At 39.7% G+C, this 15531-nt stretch overlaps 1 protein-coding gene across 3 annotated transcripts in view; it reads right to left on the reverse strand.

The window, feature by feature from the left end:
• Nucleotides 1-6209, reverse strand: part of RFX6 (regulatory factor X6) — a 37803-nt gene extending 31594 nt beyond the window's left edge. Inside the window, exons 1-4 of one of the 3 annotated variants that reach the window (XM_072036088.1) lie at nucleotides 4581-6209; nucleotides 4304-4460; nucleotides 2479-2602; nucleotides 862-923 (exon numbers count right to left, since the gene is read on the reverse strand). In XM_072036088.1, coding sequence (XP_071892189.1) covers nucleotides 862-923; nucleotides 2479-2602; nucleotides 4304-4460; nucleotides 4581-4737 — 500 coding nt within the window. In that variant the 5' untranslated portion in view covers nucleotides 4738-6209. The remainder of the gene's footprint in view (nucleotides 1-861; nucleotides 924-2478; nucleotides 2603-4303; nucleotides 4461-4580) is intronic. The other 2 variants (XM_072036089.1, XM_027454659.3) reach the window with 2 other exon arrangements.
• Between the last annotated feature and the right edge of the window lie 9322 nt (nucleotides 6210-15531).

Raw genomic sequence — 15531 nt, forward strand, 5'->3', positions numbered from 1 at the left:
ACACCACACTTTTTTTTAATTATTATTATTTTATTTCCTTAAGAAGGAGCATTCTAAATTAAAAATAATAATAAAAAGTCAAATTGGGGACAGTTCAGCAGTACTTCCTCAACAGTCTTGGTATGAGGGCACTGATGGGACAGTGGATGTAAGGGATGTTGCTCCAACTGTTCTCCACAGTTTTACACTAACTTTGTCATGGCCTAAAGCATGATGTCAAAACCTGAATCAGCAAAATATTTTGCCATAGGTGATGCATAAATATCTATTCCCACAGTTGAATTCCACAGCTGAAATATACAAATCTACTGGATACATTATACATGAAATACCTACACTACAGACTGTGTACTGATTAGAGCTTTAAAAAAATATCCATAACAAAGTGCAAATATATAATTTCTTCTAAATTTAAGAAGATATTTTTTTCTGGTGTCTTGTATTAAATCACTATTGTTATCAAGAGAACAGCTTGAAAATTGTCATATTTGCAAAAGGCAAATCAGTTAAATAGCACATTATTTATAGAAAGATGAACGGCTGTAACAATATGTTATATGATTTTTTTATACATATATGTACATATATAACATCTTGACACGTTATTTGCAACCAATGTAAGGTTCTTTGAAAATGAAGATGTTTTAGAAGCTTAATCAGTTTAGTTTTAGTAACTATGCCTGCAGTAATATTTTCAAATTCAAACACTGTATCAGTTTCGTCAGGTGCATGAAAGTTAACACTAACAGCTTTCCATCTGAATATCTCCTCTACCAATTACTACACATTAAGGAGGCATGGAAATGTATTTAATTCCTAGAATGTATTCTGTAAGTGGATACACAGATAGTTGTGCCTTACTTTGAATGGCCTCTTGTTCCAAGCCGCCTTGTGGTAAGGAGAGGGAATTTCTGGCGAATGGTCTAAAGAGAAAATAACAGTATTAATTTCTCACAATGGTATACTTTTTTTTTTTTTTTTTTTTTTTTTTTTTTTTTTTTTTAAAGCAAACTCTTCATGGAAGAAACTGGAGGATAAATATGCAATCTACTGTATTTCATGAATAAGTATTTGTGACATGTAAGCCACAACATAAACAATTAAGCATGTTTTACACTGCAGGGGTCCTTCCATCCTTGTCCATCTCACTGTATGCCCCCAGTCTTCCCACTCTTTTTGTGTGTTCTTCCTTTCAATTTTCCCTTTTACAATACGAAGTCTAGTTTTCTTCACTGTGATCCTACCCCATTCAGGTCCCTGAAGTACAACTGTGTCTTTCACTTCAGGGATCTAAACAGAAGTGAGGGAAAGATTTGGCTGCTAGGTATTCCATTTTGAAAGTCAAACAGCTAGGAATAAAGTGATTTATGTTTTGAAAATTGTGATCTGAAGATTAAGGCAAGCAAATATTTACCCTGTGGGCAATTCTATCTCCTTCACTATCAAAAGGCTGCACAGGCTTAAACATACTTATCCGCTCTGAAACCCTATGAAATTTTGGTTATGCTCCATGTTGCATATATAAAAAAAAATCATGTTTTGTGATTTAATCCAAATCAAGCAAACTGTTCGGTCACTGGGCTCCTGAGATTGAGATTAGTGTCCTAAAAATATTTCACTCTTCCTGTAAATGATGCTTAAGGGAAACGGTTTATTAAGTAAAAAAACTAATTCAGTAATAGAGGTAGAACTAACACCTTGATCTAAAAGCTAGATCATGGTCAAAACAATGTTTAAATGGAAAGCTACAGTCTTCCTCATTTATACTGAAACTATGTAATGAAAATTAGACATATACTTTCTCAGTATATCAAATTTGAGAGGAAAAAGTAAGTTCATTTTATTAACTGGATTTTACATCCATTATTATTATTTAATTAAATTAATGCATTTTGCTATCTATGAACAATGAACAGATCAGGAGTGTTTAAAAAAAGATGATCCTTGCAACATTTTTGGTTTCCTGTTTCACTAACTACTCAGGGTTTAATTTGAAGAGTTCACATCTCCCTTTCATTAAATGATTTCAGGATTAATTGTAGGGAAGGGTAGAAAAGAGGATGAATCAACAATTTTTTATTCAGGAGCTCTTTGTGTTATTAATTTTTATTCCTCTTCTTATATTGCTTATTGTGTCACTTCTCACTTTACACTCCCTTTAGTATAATTAAAAGTGTCTTCCATATCAGATCTGTTTTTGTGGAATGAGCCCTATTAATGTCACCATTAAAAAGAAAAAAAAAAGAAAAAGAGAGAGAGAGAGAGAAATCAAAGGGAACTTCAGTTCCATTCCCCTTAAGCTGTTGTCATGAAATCCTTCCATATGTTATAGTAGTAATTAGTTTGACTCCATCTGCATTAGCAGTAGGAAAAAAAAAAAATAATTTAACAGGTGTACCTGACACAGGTGTACCAAACTATTAGTTTTAGAATCTCTGAGAATTAGTCTAATGAATTATGAAGACTTTTACTCTTTACCTTTCCAAAAGTTGCAGCACAAGCAGGTTCTAGCTTCTCTTTTCTGCAGAAGTCTAAATAATGTGCATAAAGGATGCATCTTGGTAAACAAACTCCTTCACAGACAATATAGTTTTCTTCCAGCCTGTATAGAGAAAGAAACTGCAAGAGTAAAAAGCAACATATCATGTCTCTCCAATTTACTTTCCTTCTGTTTTTATGGCACTGCCCTCCTTTTCATTTTACTGAAGATATCCATGACAGCACACAGATGAGTTTCTAATGAACAAGACAGGCACAAGAGACTGACTCCACATTTCATACTTAGGGAAGTTGCAGAACATGGAAAACATGGGGTTTTCAAACATATTACAAACATGTAACATATATATTATTCAAACATAAGGTCCCTTATTCTTAATGAGCCTTTTTCAAAGTCTACACACTTTTGCTTTAAATAATTTTGATTTAAATGACTACCACCTCAGAGGCAGCCTTGCTCTGAAAATATGAGTACTAACTATGCTGTGAAAAAAATGGGTTTAAGGCTGTCCTCTGATCAGAGCAGGGGCTTGAACTTGCACATTCTCTATCTTTAATACCTAGAGTTATGTCTCTTTTCTTCCTACTTTTGCTTTTTAATTTCCTCACTGGGCCTGGCGCTATTTCTTGACCAAACCATACTGAAAATAAAAGATCTGACATTTTCTGGAGGGTATGCACTTTTACACATCAATTTACAGAAGCCAAGTGCTTAGGCGAAGGTCATCAAAGTCTAATCTTAAAAACAAGTAAAAATTGTCTGTCTTCCCTTTAACTGAACTCTTGGTAACAGCTAGGTATTCCACTCTTGTCTGTTTCTTTTCTTTATCAGTCTCCATTATCTGCTACTCCCAGAATGATTTGTAATAAATTTGTTTCTTTTCAAATTACAACAATATATATGAAAATACTATATAATAAACACTGCATGCCAAATAATTTTGCACTGACTCACAAGACTCAAATCCTTACAATTTAATGTTCGCTCTAAGAAGTCAGATGTAGACTAAATTAAAAATTTGAGCTATCTGGATTATTCTTGTTTGTTTTTCAGATGGAAGGAAAACTCTAAATTTACATCTGTACTTGGTAACCAAGTTCCCATTTATTCCAATATTAGCTCCCTAACTTCAGACATTTCAGACAATTCAGACAATTCATACAGGTAAAGACCTGTATGAATTGAAGTCTGCAGAATTTGACCTCCTACTTGTTTAATTTTTGCCCAGATAAAATAAAGGTAGGGTGTCTGTGGATGGTAGAATATAATGTAAAAATATATATAGTGAGACGATGGAAGTCGAACAGCCATGGACATACAAGTTAATTAAAGCATCCATTTGCAAATGGGAAGCCTGAGGTAACTTTTCATTTCTGCATTTTTCAAGACTTTTGGGCTTATCCTTTCTGGGAAGAAGGAATAACCCGATTTTATGGGAACAAAATAACGTATAATCGGCTGTCCATGTGTGGATTACTACCGTGTTCCCGCACACCCGGGACGAGAAGCTTTGTAAGCTCCTGCCAGGTCTCTGCTGGATGCTTGCACCGTCGGTTCAGGCGCAGTAAGCCGATACTTGGTGATTTTTCTCTTGCATAAATTCGGTCTTTCCCGCTTTTTCCCAGCCAGTGCGGGTGTGACAGAGATCTCTGTTAACGGATAAACTTTTGGTAATTAAAAATAAAATAAAATAATCGGAATTTAGGGGGAAGGAGGAGCTGCTTTGTACCGGGGCTGATGGCAGTGAGCCCAGGAAGCCCCCAGCCCCCTGTCAGAAGCAGCCCCGCGCCCGGCCGGCCCTACCACTGCAGGGTGAGCTGCGTCTGCTTCTTCTTGTCCTTCATCATCTGCGCCACGCTCCTCTTCGCCGCCGGGCTGCCTCCCGCTCCCTTCAGCTTGCCGTCGCGGCCGTCCCCATCCTCGTCGTCCTCCGAGAGGCTGTCGCTGCCCGCACGGAGCTCTGCGAGCCGGGGAAGGGAAGAAGCGGAGATGCCCGGGGGCATGGCGGGAGGGGGCTCCGTTAGGGCCGCTACCTCCCCGCGGCTCCCGTTTAACGGCGCCCTCCCCACGGGCCCCTTACCTGACTTGATGGCGGATGGCTCCGGGAGCCCCCTCTCGGCGCCCGCCCCGTCCCGGGCGCAGGGCAGCAAGCCGGCGGCCAGCAGCTCGGCGTAGCGCTCGTCCTGCCCGGCCGGGAGGCGCAGGAAGGCTCCCTCCTCCTCGGCTCCCTCGGCCATGCTCCTCACCGGCACCTGCCGCGCCCCATGGGCTCCTCAGCGGCTCTCCGGGAGCCTGAGGGGAGGCGAGGAGGGGCAGGCGTGCCCCCGGGCCGGCCCTCCCTCCTCACGGCAGCCGGGGGAGGTCGGTGCCGAGGGGACGGGGCTCGGCCGAGGTGCGGGGAGGCTCGGGGGGGGCTTAATGATTAACTGCCGGCGGCCTGAGGGAGCGGCGCCCCGCCGCCATCTCCTCCCAGGGCGGCCCCGGGGGGCTCTGCTCGTCCCCAGCCTGTGAGGGCTGAGGAGGAGGCACCCCCCCGGCACCTGCTCCTTAAGTCGTCGTGGTTCTTTATTGCCTGGTTTAACTGTTGGTGCTGGAACAGCACGTCTTGGGTTTGCGCAAATAAATCTTGCCGGTGTCTTTCAGTATTTTTTTCAGTATGTTTTTCACCCGGAGAGGTGGCCAGGGACCATAACAGAAGATGGAACAGCTTCTACACGACAGCTGTCAGCTGGATGCAAAATTAGCATCACCACTGCAGCATCCCCTGTTTTAGTACGTCCTCGTCAGAGCAAAATCCCGGGCCCTGTGCTCTTTTCTATATAAAGGCTGGGAGATTCCAGCATGACTTGTGGTGGTGACCAGCCCTGGGGTGTGCTGCCAGATGAATGTCAGAGGCTCTTTCAGCCCTGAGGTAGTGCTGGGCTGTCACAGGCATGAGGCTTGCAAGGAGCTGTTCTCCCATCTCCTCTCTTCCATCACGCCTCAGCTCATCGGTCCCACCAGCGGTACAAAGCGATCAAATATTATCATTCCACTCCTGCACAGATACATCAGCAGACCAGATATCACCTATCGAATTGGTATTTAACAAAACCACAGTTGTGCCCATATCTGCCAAAGGCCTCAAATGGCTTCACAAGGATGAGTGACAGGCTTCTGAAATGACGAACACCTGTGGGATAGTCCCAGAGTCAAAAATGACATTTAGCACGAACTTTCTGCTGTTGCCATTTACTCCTCTGCCCATACCTATGTAAAATACACTTCCTTCCTTACTGGTTGCTCTATTTAAACATTTCTTCACATTTATCACGTCTCCTTCTTACTTCATATGTGATGCTATATTGACATTGTCCACATGGCTATGCCTGCATAAAATTCTGCCCGTGCATCAATTCTCAGCATAACTCTTTGAGACAGTTCAGCCTCTGTTTTTGATAGCTTTGTTTTGAAGTTGCAGCAAAATCACACTTGGCCCTTTAACTTCTCTGCGATTTTTGGCTGACCTGACTACTTTAGAGCCTGGCCCTTGAAGAGCGGTATTTCTACAGTATAATAAAACGTCCCAGCTACTAACTGTTGTGATGAATCTACACAATTCTATGTCTTCCTGGTAATATAGAACTAAATGTATCATTTACTGTGTAAGAGCACGATTCTCTCTCACTGTTTCTTCAGAACATCTTTGATGACACTAACAAATTCCAGCCATCACCACACAGGGATTAACTGTGTGAGGGGTCTGGTCCAGGGACCAGCTAGTTTGCACCCCGGGGCAGCGACCATTTATAGTCCCTTCCTGCTGTTACTGAGGGCCAGAAGCTGCTTTAATTAGCTTTACCTAAAATTGATGATTTAAGAGCCATTTTGGTAAATAGATGTTCTCATTGGATTTAGTAACTTTTTCTGGCTCATACAAACACTCCTCTACTTGTTCTTTCAAAGCCAGTGAATGATTGTTGTGTGGTGTTATCTGCTTTGTATGAAACCAAGCATATGTTTGCAGCAGTAAAGAAAAAAAAAAAAAAAGTAAGGCAGTGCTCCTAAGTAAACATGTAATGTTTAAAGCCTGCATGAGAAAAGTACATCATCCACTGCCAATATGTAAGGAAAAGTATCTGCTCTGTATTTAATAGAAATATGGCATTTTTTTAATAAGTAACATACAGTAAAATATTCTTATATGACAGTGTCCTTTAATAAACTCAAATTGTTTTTAAAAGTTTCCATACAAAATCTTTGACAATGAAACTAATTAATAGGAGAGGAAGATTAATCCCAGTATGCAAAGAGAAATTCTTGTGTTTGAACTGTTCACTCATACAGCAATATTATAACCAAATCCCTCTGCTTTAAAGAAAATATTTTTCTCCACGTTGTCTACTGTACACAAGGTTGGAGATGGCTGCTGTGTCTGGGTATGAAGCCACAGGGATTGCTGCCCAGCAGAGCCTGTTACTCTTGTCACGATGTTATCGTGCCCCTCCTATTGGCATTAGTGTGTAGGTTTGCATGGCAGTGAGGACGTACAATCATGAAGTTTGGGTTTGCTTGTTTTGTGTCTTATCCTCTGCTACAGCATTCCTGCTGATGTTCTTGAAATTTTGGTTGTTGTCTCATACTGCATCGTTTTCACAGTAATGGAAAGTAGTGCCAAAAGACATAAAAGGTTGAAAGAAAGCATCTTGTCCCTCCCCTCCGTTCCCATGAAAACAAGGCAGGATTATAGACAGGTATCTTTATATGATTCCCAGAACAGTTTGTCTCCCTGGTCCTTAAAGCTCTCCAGTGAGGGCAGGTCACATCATATCCTGAACATCTGTCAGCAAAAATGTTTACTGGTGTCAAACAATCTCCCTTCAACAGGAAAGGCTTTCCAACACCCCATATTCCTCTATCCCAGCAAGCTAGATCTTATTTGTGATAGTAGTTTGAACATCAGAGTGGAAAAGGAACATATTTTTTCTCTTTTCCTGAACTTATTTTTGCCTTTTTGTTTCACCATGTAAGTTTTCCATTCCTCAGAGTATACCTGCTCAGTGGTCATCGTGTCATACTTTGTAGTCAGGGAGTTCTCAGAGTAGTTTTAAATGTCACATTTCAGATACTGGTGTGGTACATCTGTGGTATATTACTGGCACCGAGGAACTCCTGACATGGACTGCCAAACCCAGCCAAATAGCCCAGGGAGCTGTCCACAGATTTGCAGCCTGCAAGTAATTTTTTTTTGCCACTTTGCAATTTTCATTGTAACTTCCTCAGAAATAATGATGCCTTTACATTATTGGAACTAAAAGAGTTACCCTTGCTTTGGTCTTCACCTTTTAACTTACTTATTTCACCCCTCTGCCTTCTTTCAGACAATTCCTACCCCTCTCTTTGTACCACATCACTTCCATTTTCAAATCCATTTACCAGTCTGATGAGCAGATCTCTTGTTTCAGCTCTGCCTTCAGCGACACCTTTGCTATTATTTATGTTTATTTGCCTGGCTTCTCTATTGCCTTTGCCTCACTAATGCATTCTGAAGCACTTAATCCAGCATTAGCAAACTATCAAAAGTCCATCTTCTGTTTACTGAACCTTAAAAGTGAGAAGTTGTCACACCTGCCTATTGAAAGTGTTGATTTAGGGCAACTGAAAAGGTTTCTTGCAAAATAACTACCACACTCTATAATACTCTTTTTACCTGAAGGAGTTAATTCCTAGTTTTCTGCTGTTTGATGTAATCTCAGAAGCATTCATCCTGATGGAAAGGTCATATTTCATATAAACAAAACACAGTGCTTTCATTATCACTTAGTATTCTTATCCGTGTCCTGTCTTCCAAGGCTAGTATCATGGCTAGAAAAGTGCTCCGAGTCCTTTCTAGCAAACGTCTATGAACAGCAAAACTGATGATTTCAGAATGGTTTTCATGCTAGAAACAAATCTTCACAATTTAGCTCAAGTTTTGATCTGTTGCCCATCTAACAACCAGAATAGACTCCTGGACTAACCCTCCTGAAGCAGAAACAACTTTTTTCCCTGCACACATCTGAGTAGAGCATCATCTAACAAATAATGCAGCAGGTGGGGATAAAACCTCCTTGTTTTTTTCTCCCATTCCTGGGATTCAGAGGCTGACTAACCCAGCACATAATCACCACCTCAACCTCTTTTGAGATCCACATACCCAATCCTGAGCAGTGGCAATAGGTGTTCCAGCTCTTTGCTGGAGCAATGGAGAGACACCAAAAGCTAAGGCAGCTAGACAATCCTACTCTCCCATTTGAGCCCTGTATGGCTGTTGTGGACAGTTTACCCGAGATTTTTGATCTTGGTCTTTGGGAGATGGAAGGAAGGGTGCAGATGCAGAATTGGGCTAGCTGGGGACATACAGAATAATAGCATGAACATTAGAACATTGTTAGGAATTTTAATATCATTTGGTGTTGTGCACACTGAGAATTGTGTGCTCAACACTGTGCTGCTCATTGCTGAATGAAAGATAAATTATGAAGTAAAACTGTTGAAGTATCCACAGAATCTGTTTCTTTATTATTTTCCTGTTTCAAAATTTCACTTTTTTATTCTTATTAAATTGCAATCATGTTATTTGTCCCTGGACAGGAAGCATGGGAATACATCTTGTGTAACTGCCTCAGAGTTAGCTTTCTGAGTCCCATCTTCTCACCTCAGTCTCCCTTTGCAGCCAGTGGAGAAACAAGGTTGTCTCACAGGGATAACTGATATGAGTCACATTACCCCTTGGAAGAAATCATCCTCTCATAAATCTGTTTCTCTTCCATGTCTGTAGTGAGGAAGCCTTACATAGTTTTATGTGAATTTTATATTGGTTTAATCCCACCCAAATTCACAAACTGGATAAGATGCTCAGATATATGGGATCTGTAGCACAATAGAGTTCTTGTTTATGATTTACATGTGAAACAACTTTTATGTCAGCACCCAGATATTGCAGCATTTCATCTTGCTTCAGTGTCCCTTGTTATTGTTTTCCCAACACATCACACAGCAGAAAAATGTATTCAACTTCATTTACATCTGTGTGACTTGCCAATAACATCTTGAGGGATTCTGTGTGTTTAACTGAAAAATGTTTTGAAGATAAATGAAGCAATAGAAAAACAATTTGTTATTGATTTGTTCCTGTGTAACTTCATGATATTTACATAAGTGCTGGAAACTGTTTCACTTCATATCCTCCCCAGGAAAATGAACTACACAGAAGCTCTGATATGGTGTTGATGTCAGGGCTGTTTGGTGTGCACTAACACCTATTTCTTTTCAAATATGCTTTTGAAATCCATTTCTGATTCCCTGCAACTCATTACTAGGAACAATTTTAATTTCCAATAGTTTGAACAAGAACTTAACTGTGGGGCTGGGGACTTCTGCCCTTTGTGGGGAAATGAGGGAGCATCCTTCACTGAGCAGATGCTGCAGCAAGGCAGTGCAACCTGCATGAGTGCCCCAGCAAGCTCTGTGAGCCCTGCTGCTAGTTCTGATGGTGCAAAATCACACAAATTTGGTTGGGGAGTAGCTGTGCAGCCAAGAGAGTGAGCAGATAATGGTCAAAAACATGGATATATATATATTTTTTAAGTTGCCATTCTGTTTTATCAACAATTTCAGTCTGTATTATATCACCCGGAATATTTCATGTTTGATTTCAAAACATTGAAAAGATTTTCCATCTTAGTGCTAAAAAGGTCCACAGACCTTGGCCTGCCAGCAACTGCATGAGCAGTGTCAGGTCTGTGAAAGCAGAGGCTTGCCTGACAAGGTAATTCACTGTTGGAGCTGAGGGATCCCTTTGCAAAGAAGAGATGCTGGCATCCAGTAGATGGTGATGTTTAATAATGTATTTTCTGCTCTCACTCCAGCTGATACAGCCAGACCTGTCTGCCTCTCTTTTTACTTGTGCATTTTCCTTATTTCTTGCTCTTAAAACCTGTAACTTAAAAACCATTCTCTTTTGTACAGAAGTTGATAGTTCTGTGTGTTCACCACCCCCTCTCCAAGCAAACTTCAAAATAAACAAACTATCATTATGCATCTGTATTATAGCAGCCCCTTCACAGCTGACGTGTCTCCAGCCTCTACAAACCCAGGGAGATTCCACAGTCTGTAGGGGGCCGAGGCAAACCACAGCTGGGGACTTCATAGCCTGACCTTATGGAGCTACATGGAAGTAAAAATTGCCTATGCTTACCTCTCTCAAGGGTTCGTTAGTTATCTTGGGTTACTTATCTTAGTTTTAAAACACTGTTTTTTCAGAGGAAATGTTTTCTCTTTGCCAGAGTGTGAGAAAATGTTTGTATTCATACAAGTACATGCTCCGACAAGCTTGCGGACTGAACAGCCACTTCACTATTCGTGTATTTGCATTGTGCTTTGGTGGGCAGCATCCATGGGAAGAAAAGTCAGGAGGCCAGCTGAATTTTAATCTGGACAGCTATACAAACATCTCCAGTTTTTCTGGGAATGATCCAAGAATAGAGCTGAGGTTAGAGAATATGTTCACCCTCGAAGAAGTGGTCTTGAGAGTTTCTGTAGATACTCCAAACAGCTCTATTAGCAACACTTGTTCTTGTATATCTAGCCTATCTGCAAATAACTGCTAAATAGGTGTTAAGAGAAGCAAACCACTAAAGTCAAGGGACTATTCTCTTTATGTAAAGTCAGGTCCCAGGGGCTCTACCATCAGTTGGGTACAGCTCCATAAGACACTGCATTTCACAGACAGCTCACCACTGCTGAAAACGGGTTGTTTTCCTTCTCTCTGCCTTGTGCAGCAATAAGCTGCTAGATCTGCTAAACTGAGTGTGGAACCACGGACCTGTTCATGGCTGTAACAGGTAACGTGCATCTGGCAAAAGATCATTATTAGATTCATGCAGCCTTCTTTGAACAAATTATCTCACACAGATACTGTGCAATACTACACTTCTGTAACACATTTAACTAACCTTTTATTTTTTATTTTTAAGTCAGGGCTTGGGTAGTGGGCAGAAAACCAGCTGTGTCCAGGGGAGGGAGTTGTGTGGAGCCTCACATGCTGCAGTGGACAGAGAAATCTGAGTTGAATTGTGCTGCTTGGTAGAAGAATACCAGATATGTTAAGTAATGGTCTGAACCATTCATGGTCTGAACTTTTGGGTAGACCTGTGCGGTGTCAAGAGTTGGACTTGATGATCCTTAAGGGTCCCTTCCAACTCAGGATATTCTATGATTCTATGATTCTATGATAATGGTCAGGTTGCTGGTAGGCAGGGCACTTTCCAAACAATCAACGTTAAACAAGCAGTCTTGCTTATTTCCTACTCTGTTTAACACACTGAGCCGAAGGAGGCTGAATACCTCCTCGGACCCAGCCAGCCTCAGCTAGTTCCCTCCTTTACCTAGAACACCTTCACCAGCACCTGTTCAACCTGCTAAATGTTGTGAAAACATTAGACAGGTCTTTGCTGTGTCTCTTATAAACAGAATGAGTGAACACGACATTTGTGCAGGATTGAGCACCCTGTCCCACAGTAATTTGAATGACTGCATGCTCTGATTCATGGTGTACCAAAATGATACCGTAGTTTGAAGTATTTCTCTGTTTCCATTCCAGCACCCACATCCTGACAAAGCAAGACACTTGCAGCAGGCTGATTATGCATCAGCTCCTAAGTGACTGAAGTAAAATATCTTGATTCACATCTTGAAAGTGAAAAAAAATTTCAGTGGCTTTGCATCCTCTGAGCAGAGATACATCCAAACTTTTATCTGTCCACACACTTCCTGTCAAATCTTTGACAGGGATACTTTTGTTGCCTGCCAGAAAAGGGTGGATTATTATGCTGGTACATGGCAAAGAGTGCTATAAAAGACAGGTTTTATGGCTTGCTTTCCGTATGTCTGATTTGCCCTTGGAAAAGTCACCTGCCGTGTCTGTAAAATAAAGTTAAATGTCTCCTGGAGTTCAGATAGCTTGTAAATCTTTGGGGGGAAGAACTACTTCTTCTTATGCGGAGTGCTTCCTCAAAGTCTCAGACTACAGAAGTATTACAAGCAATAGTGCATACTGATATCTATGAGTAGAACTATTACAATTGCCTTGCACAAGACAAACTTCTTTTTGTAGTTATATATATATTTTTTTTCTGACTCTTCAATGTAATCCTCCTATTATTCTTTATAAGGACTCCACAGTAGATTATCTGATAACATTTTTATTTCAAAATTAAGGGGAATCTCATAAAGAAATTTGTTTGTCCTGTCTATTTTGGGGTGCAAAATGATGACGTCGTAACAAAGACCAGCATTTGGTGTCTTTATTTAGCTACCTTTTTAATTTCTCATATATATGCACATAAAATTGAAGAAAACAGATGGATTTATCTTCTCATTTATCTAAATTCCAATCAAATGCTACTGATACACTTCATTAAAAACAAGGCACTTACACATGCACTGTTTACAAATGGGAAAGAACATAAATAAAACAGACTGAAAAAGGGCCAGACCTGATGAGAAAGATCTCTTGGGAATTAAATTCATGATGAGAAACTTTGGACATGATGTTTCTTTTTCAAAATATTTTGTGTTGTATTGATGAGAATAAACAACTCTAAAAGTTCATGTACGAGATTTTTGTTAAACACCTACATATGCATTTTTTTCCTCCCTCTGGCACTTTATATATCTCACAATAAACATATTAATAATTACAGAAACAACAGGAACTTCCTCAAATCCTCTATTAAAGTAGTCCTGGAAAGGCAGTTTGAAGAATTACTTTTAAAATGTGTGTGCCTAAGTTAGTCTTCAAATGAGGTTATTATCTGTAATGTAAGCATAGAGGAAGCCATATACAAAATGTGCAAAAGGAGTTAGGAGAGAGATTGCCAGAGATGTTGCATCTATGTTAAATCCTCTGAAACACAATTTTCCAATTAGTGAACATGAACCAGAAATGTTTTCCTTTCATCCTCTTATCTCAGAGAATGAAATTATTTTTAAAGTGAATATTCATTTAAATAGATGCCTTCTACTCTAATTTTGAATGTCTCATCCATTTGTATTCTCTGATTACTATGTGGTTACTGTGCCAGAAAACACAGGGTGATTTCAAACCTGGAGAAGCATGCTATCTGCAACCTCCTGCGGCCAGAGTTTGGGATTTTCTGTGCAAATTGCTATAGAGGATTTCACCATTCTTAGCGGAGATCAGTGTCCAGAGGTGAACAGGCCCAAGATGAGCACTTCTTTTTGTTACCTTACTTTAAAGGAATTTCTCTGTTATTGATGAAAGGTAGGACAGGTGATACAACCATCATTGTTTGGCTCAAGGATATCATGTCATGTTGGGCAACTGGGAAGAAGTAAGATAAAGTTCATGTATTCAGCCACCTCTTCTTTATGCCTCCCTTCAGAGAATGTACTATTTAAAAGTGTTCTGTTGTTAATAAACCAATTTAGTTCTTGGTGCAATTCTTCTCAGTATTGGTAGGGAAGGGGATTTATTTAGCCACTAGTGGACAAGTCATTTAGTATCAAAAGTAAGGTTGCATAATAATTCCTACTAAGGAGATTTGCTTATGATTGTAGATGAAGGTTTTTGTTTGTTTGTGCAAGAGAACCTGTAATAGTACTATTGTCATCTTGGAATATATAAATACAAATAAAGTGGCATCTAACTGGTATTCAAACTTAACGTTTCATTGTCTGCTTCTTTTATGTATGGTAACCTCTTGCTTTTTCCTGAAAACAAAATCAAACAGCAACAGCAACAACAAAACCATTTTAGTTTTACATCTAAACCAGTCAACCAACGAGCATGAATCATCAGTGTGTGATCACGACCTGTGGAAGGACAGTGGATGGCAGGAATAAGGAACTATTTGATGTACATATACTGAATGATGCATCAGAAACACTATATTAAAATAAGTTGTACTCATGACAAGATCTGTCATGAGAAGGTCTGTCACACTTCAGTCCTGGAGCATACAGAGCAGTCTAGTGGAAACAAGACACCTCCACAGAGTCAAGTTGTAAATTGCTCTGGTGTAATTCAGAACAGAATTTTGTTTTCTGTTTCCTATTTTTTCACTAATGAGATAGGACTAGGTATTGTGCCTGTGTGCCCTTTCCTACTGCCTCACTTCTTGGAATCATGTAATTATGTATCACCTTTCATCAACCTATAAATACATTCGCAGAGTCTACTGACTTACACGCCAGAGAACTGATGGAAATGCAACCCACCACCATCATCACATTTTTATTGTGAAAATAGTAATGAAATTACCTTGTAAAAACAAAACCTCCAGAACCTGCTTCCCACCTACAACTACAAATATAGGTTAAAGAATTTTGCATTCATGTGAACTAGAACATTTATTCTATAGTCCTTGGAAACTATAATAAAACTCATTTCAATGTAGTAGAAGTAGGTGAAGGATTTTAACTGCTCTGGATATGGAAGTTATTATTACATCATGGACAAGAACTTGGGCAGCCATTGGTTATGAATTAACAGCTGTCATTTCTTTTAAATCAGGAGGTGTTTTTTTGTTTTTTGTTTTCTTTTACTTCATATTTTGGTCTTTTAAGGTGCCCACAAATATGATTTTTCTTATCACTAGAAACAAAGTGAAAACAGGAATTTCCCAGTGAGTGACGGAAATCTATGTAAACAAGTTGATGTGTGAAAAGAAGGAAACCATGCCGATTTTAAAATAAGAACAAAACAGATGGGGAAGCACTACGTGCAGTGGTCTCAGTCTTCTGAAGTTCTTTTTGCTCTCTGTCTCTTGGGATTACAAAGCTGATATAAAATTCTTTGCTGTTGAAGCGTGGGAAGTTGTTAAAGTTACTTGTAGCAAAAAGTTTCATGATTATCCTTTCAGATTTTAAAGTGGGACAATTTATTACAAAACATTGGTAAAATAAGTAAACTTTTAAAAATACAGATATTTATCTCTAGGAAAATACCAACTTTGAAAACAACAAAAAATGAAACAAAACAAAACCAA

Source organism: Anas platyrhynchos, chromosome 3, assembly GCF_047663525.1.
Source record: "Anas platyrhynchos isolate ZD024472 breed Pekin duck chromosome 3, IASCAAS_PekinDuck_T2T, whole genome shotgun sequence".
In the NCBI taxonomy this organism is placed as follows: Eukaryota; Metazoa; Chordata; class Aves; order Anseriformes; family Anatidae; genus Anas; species Anas platyrhynchos.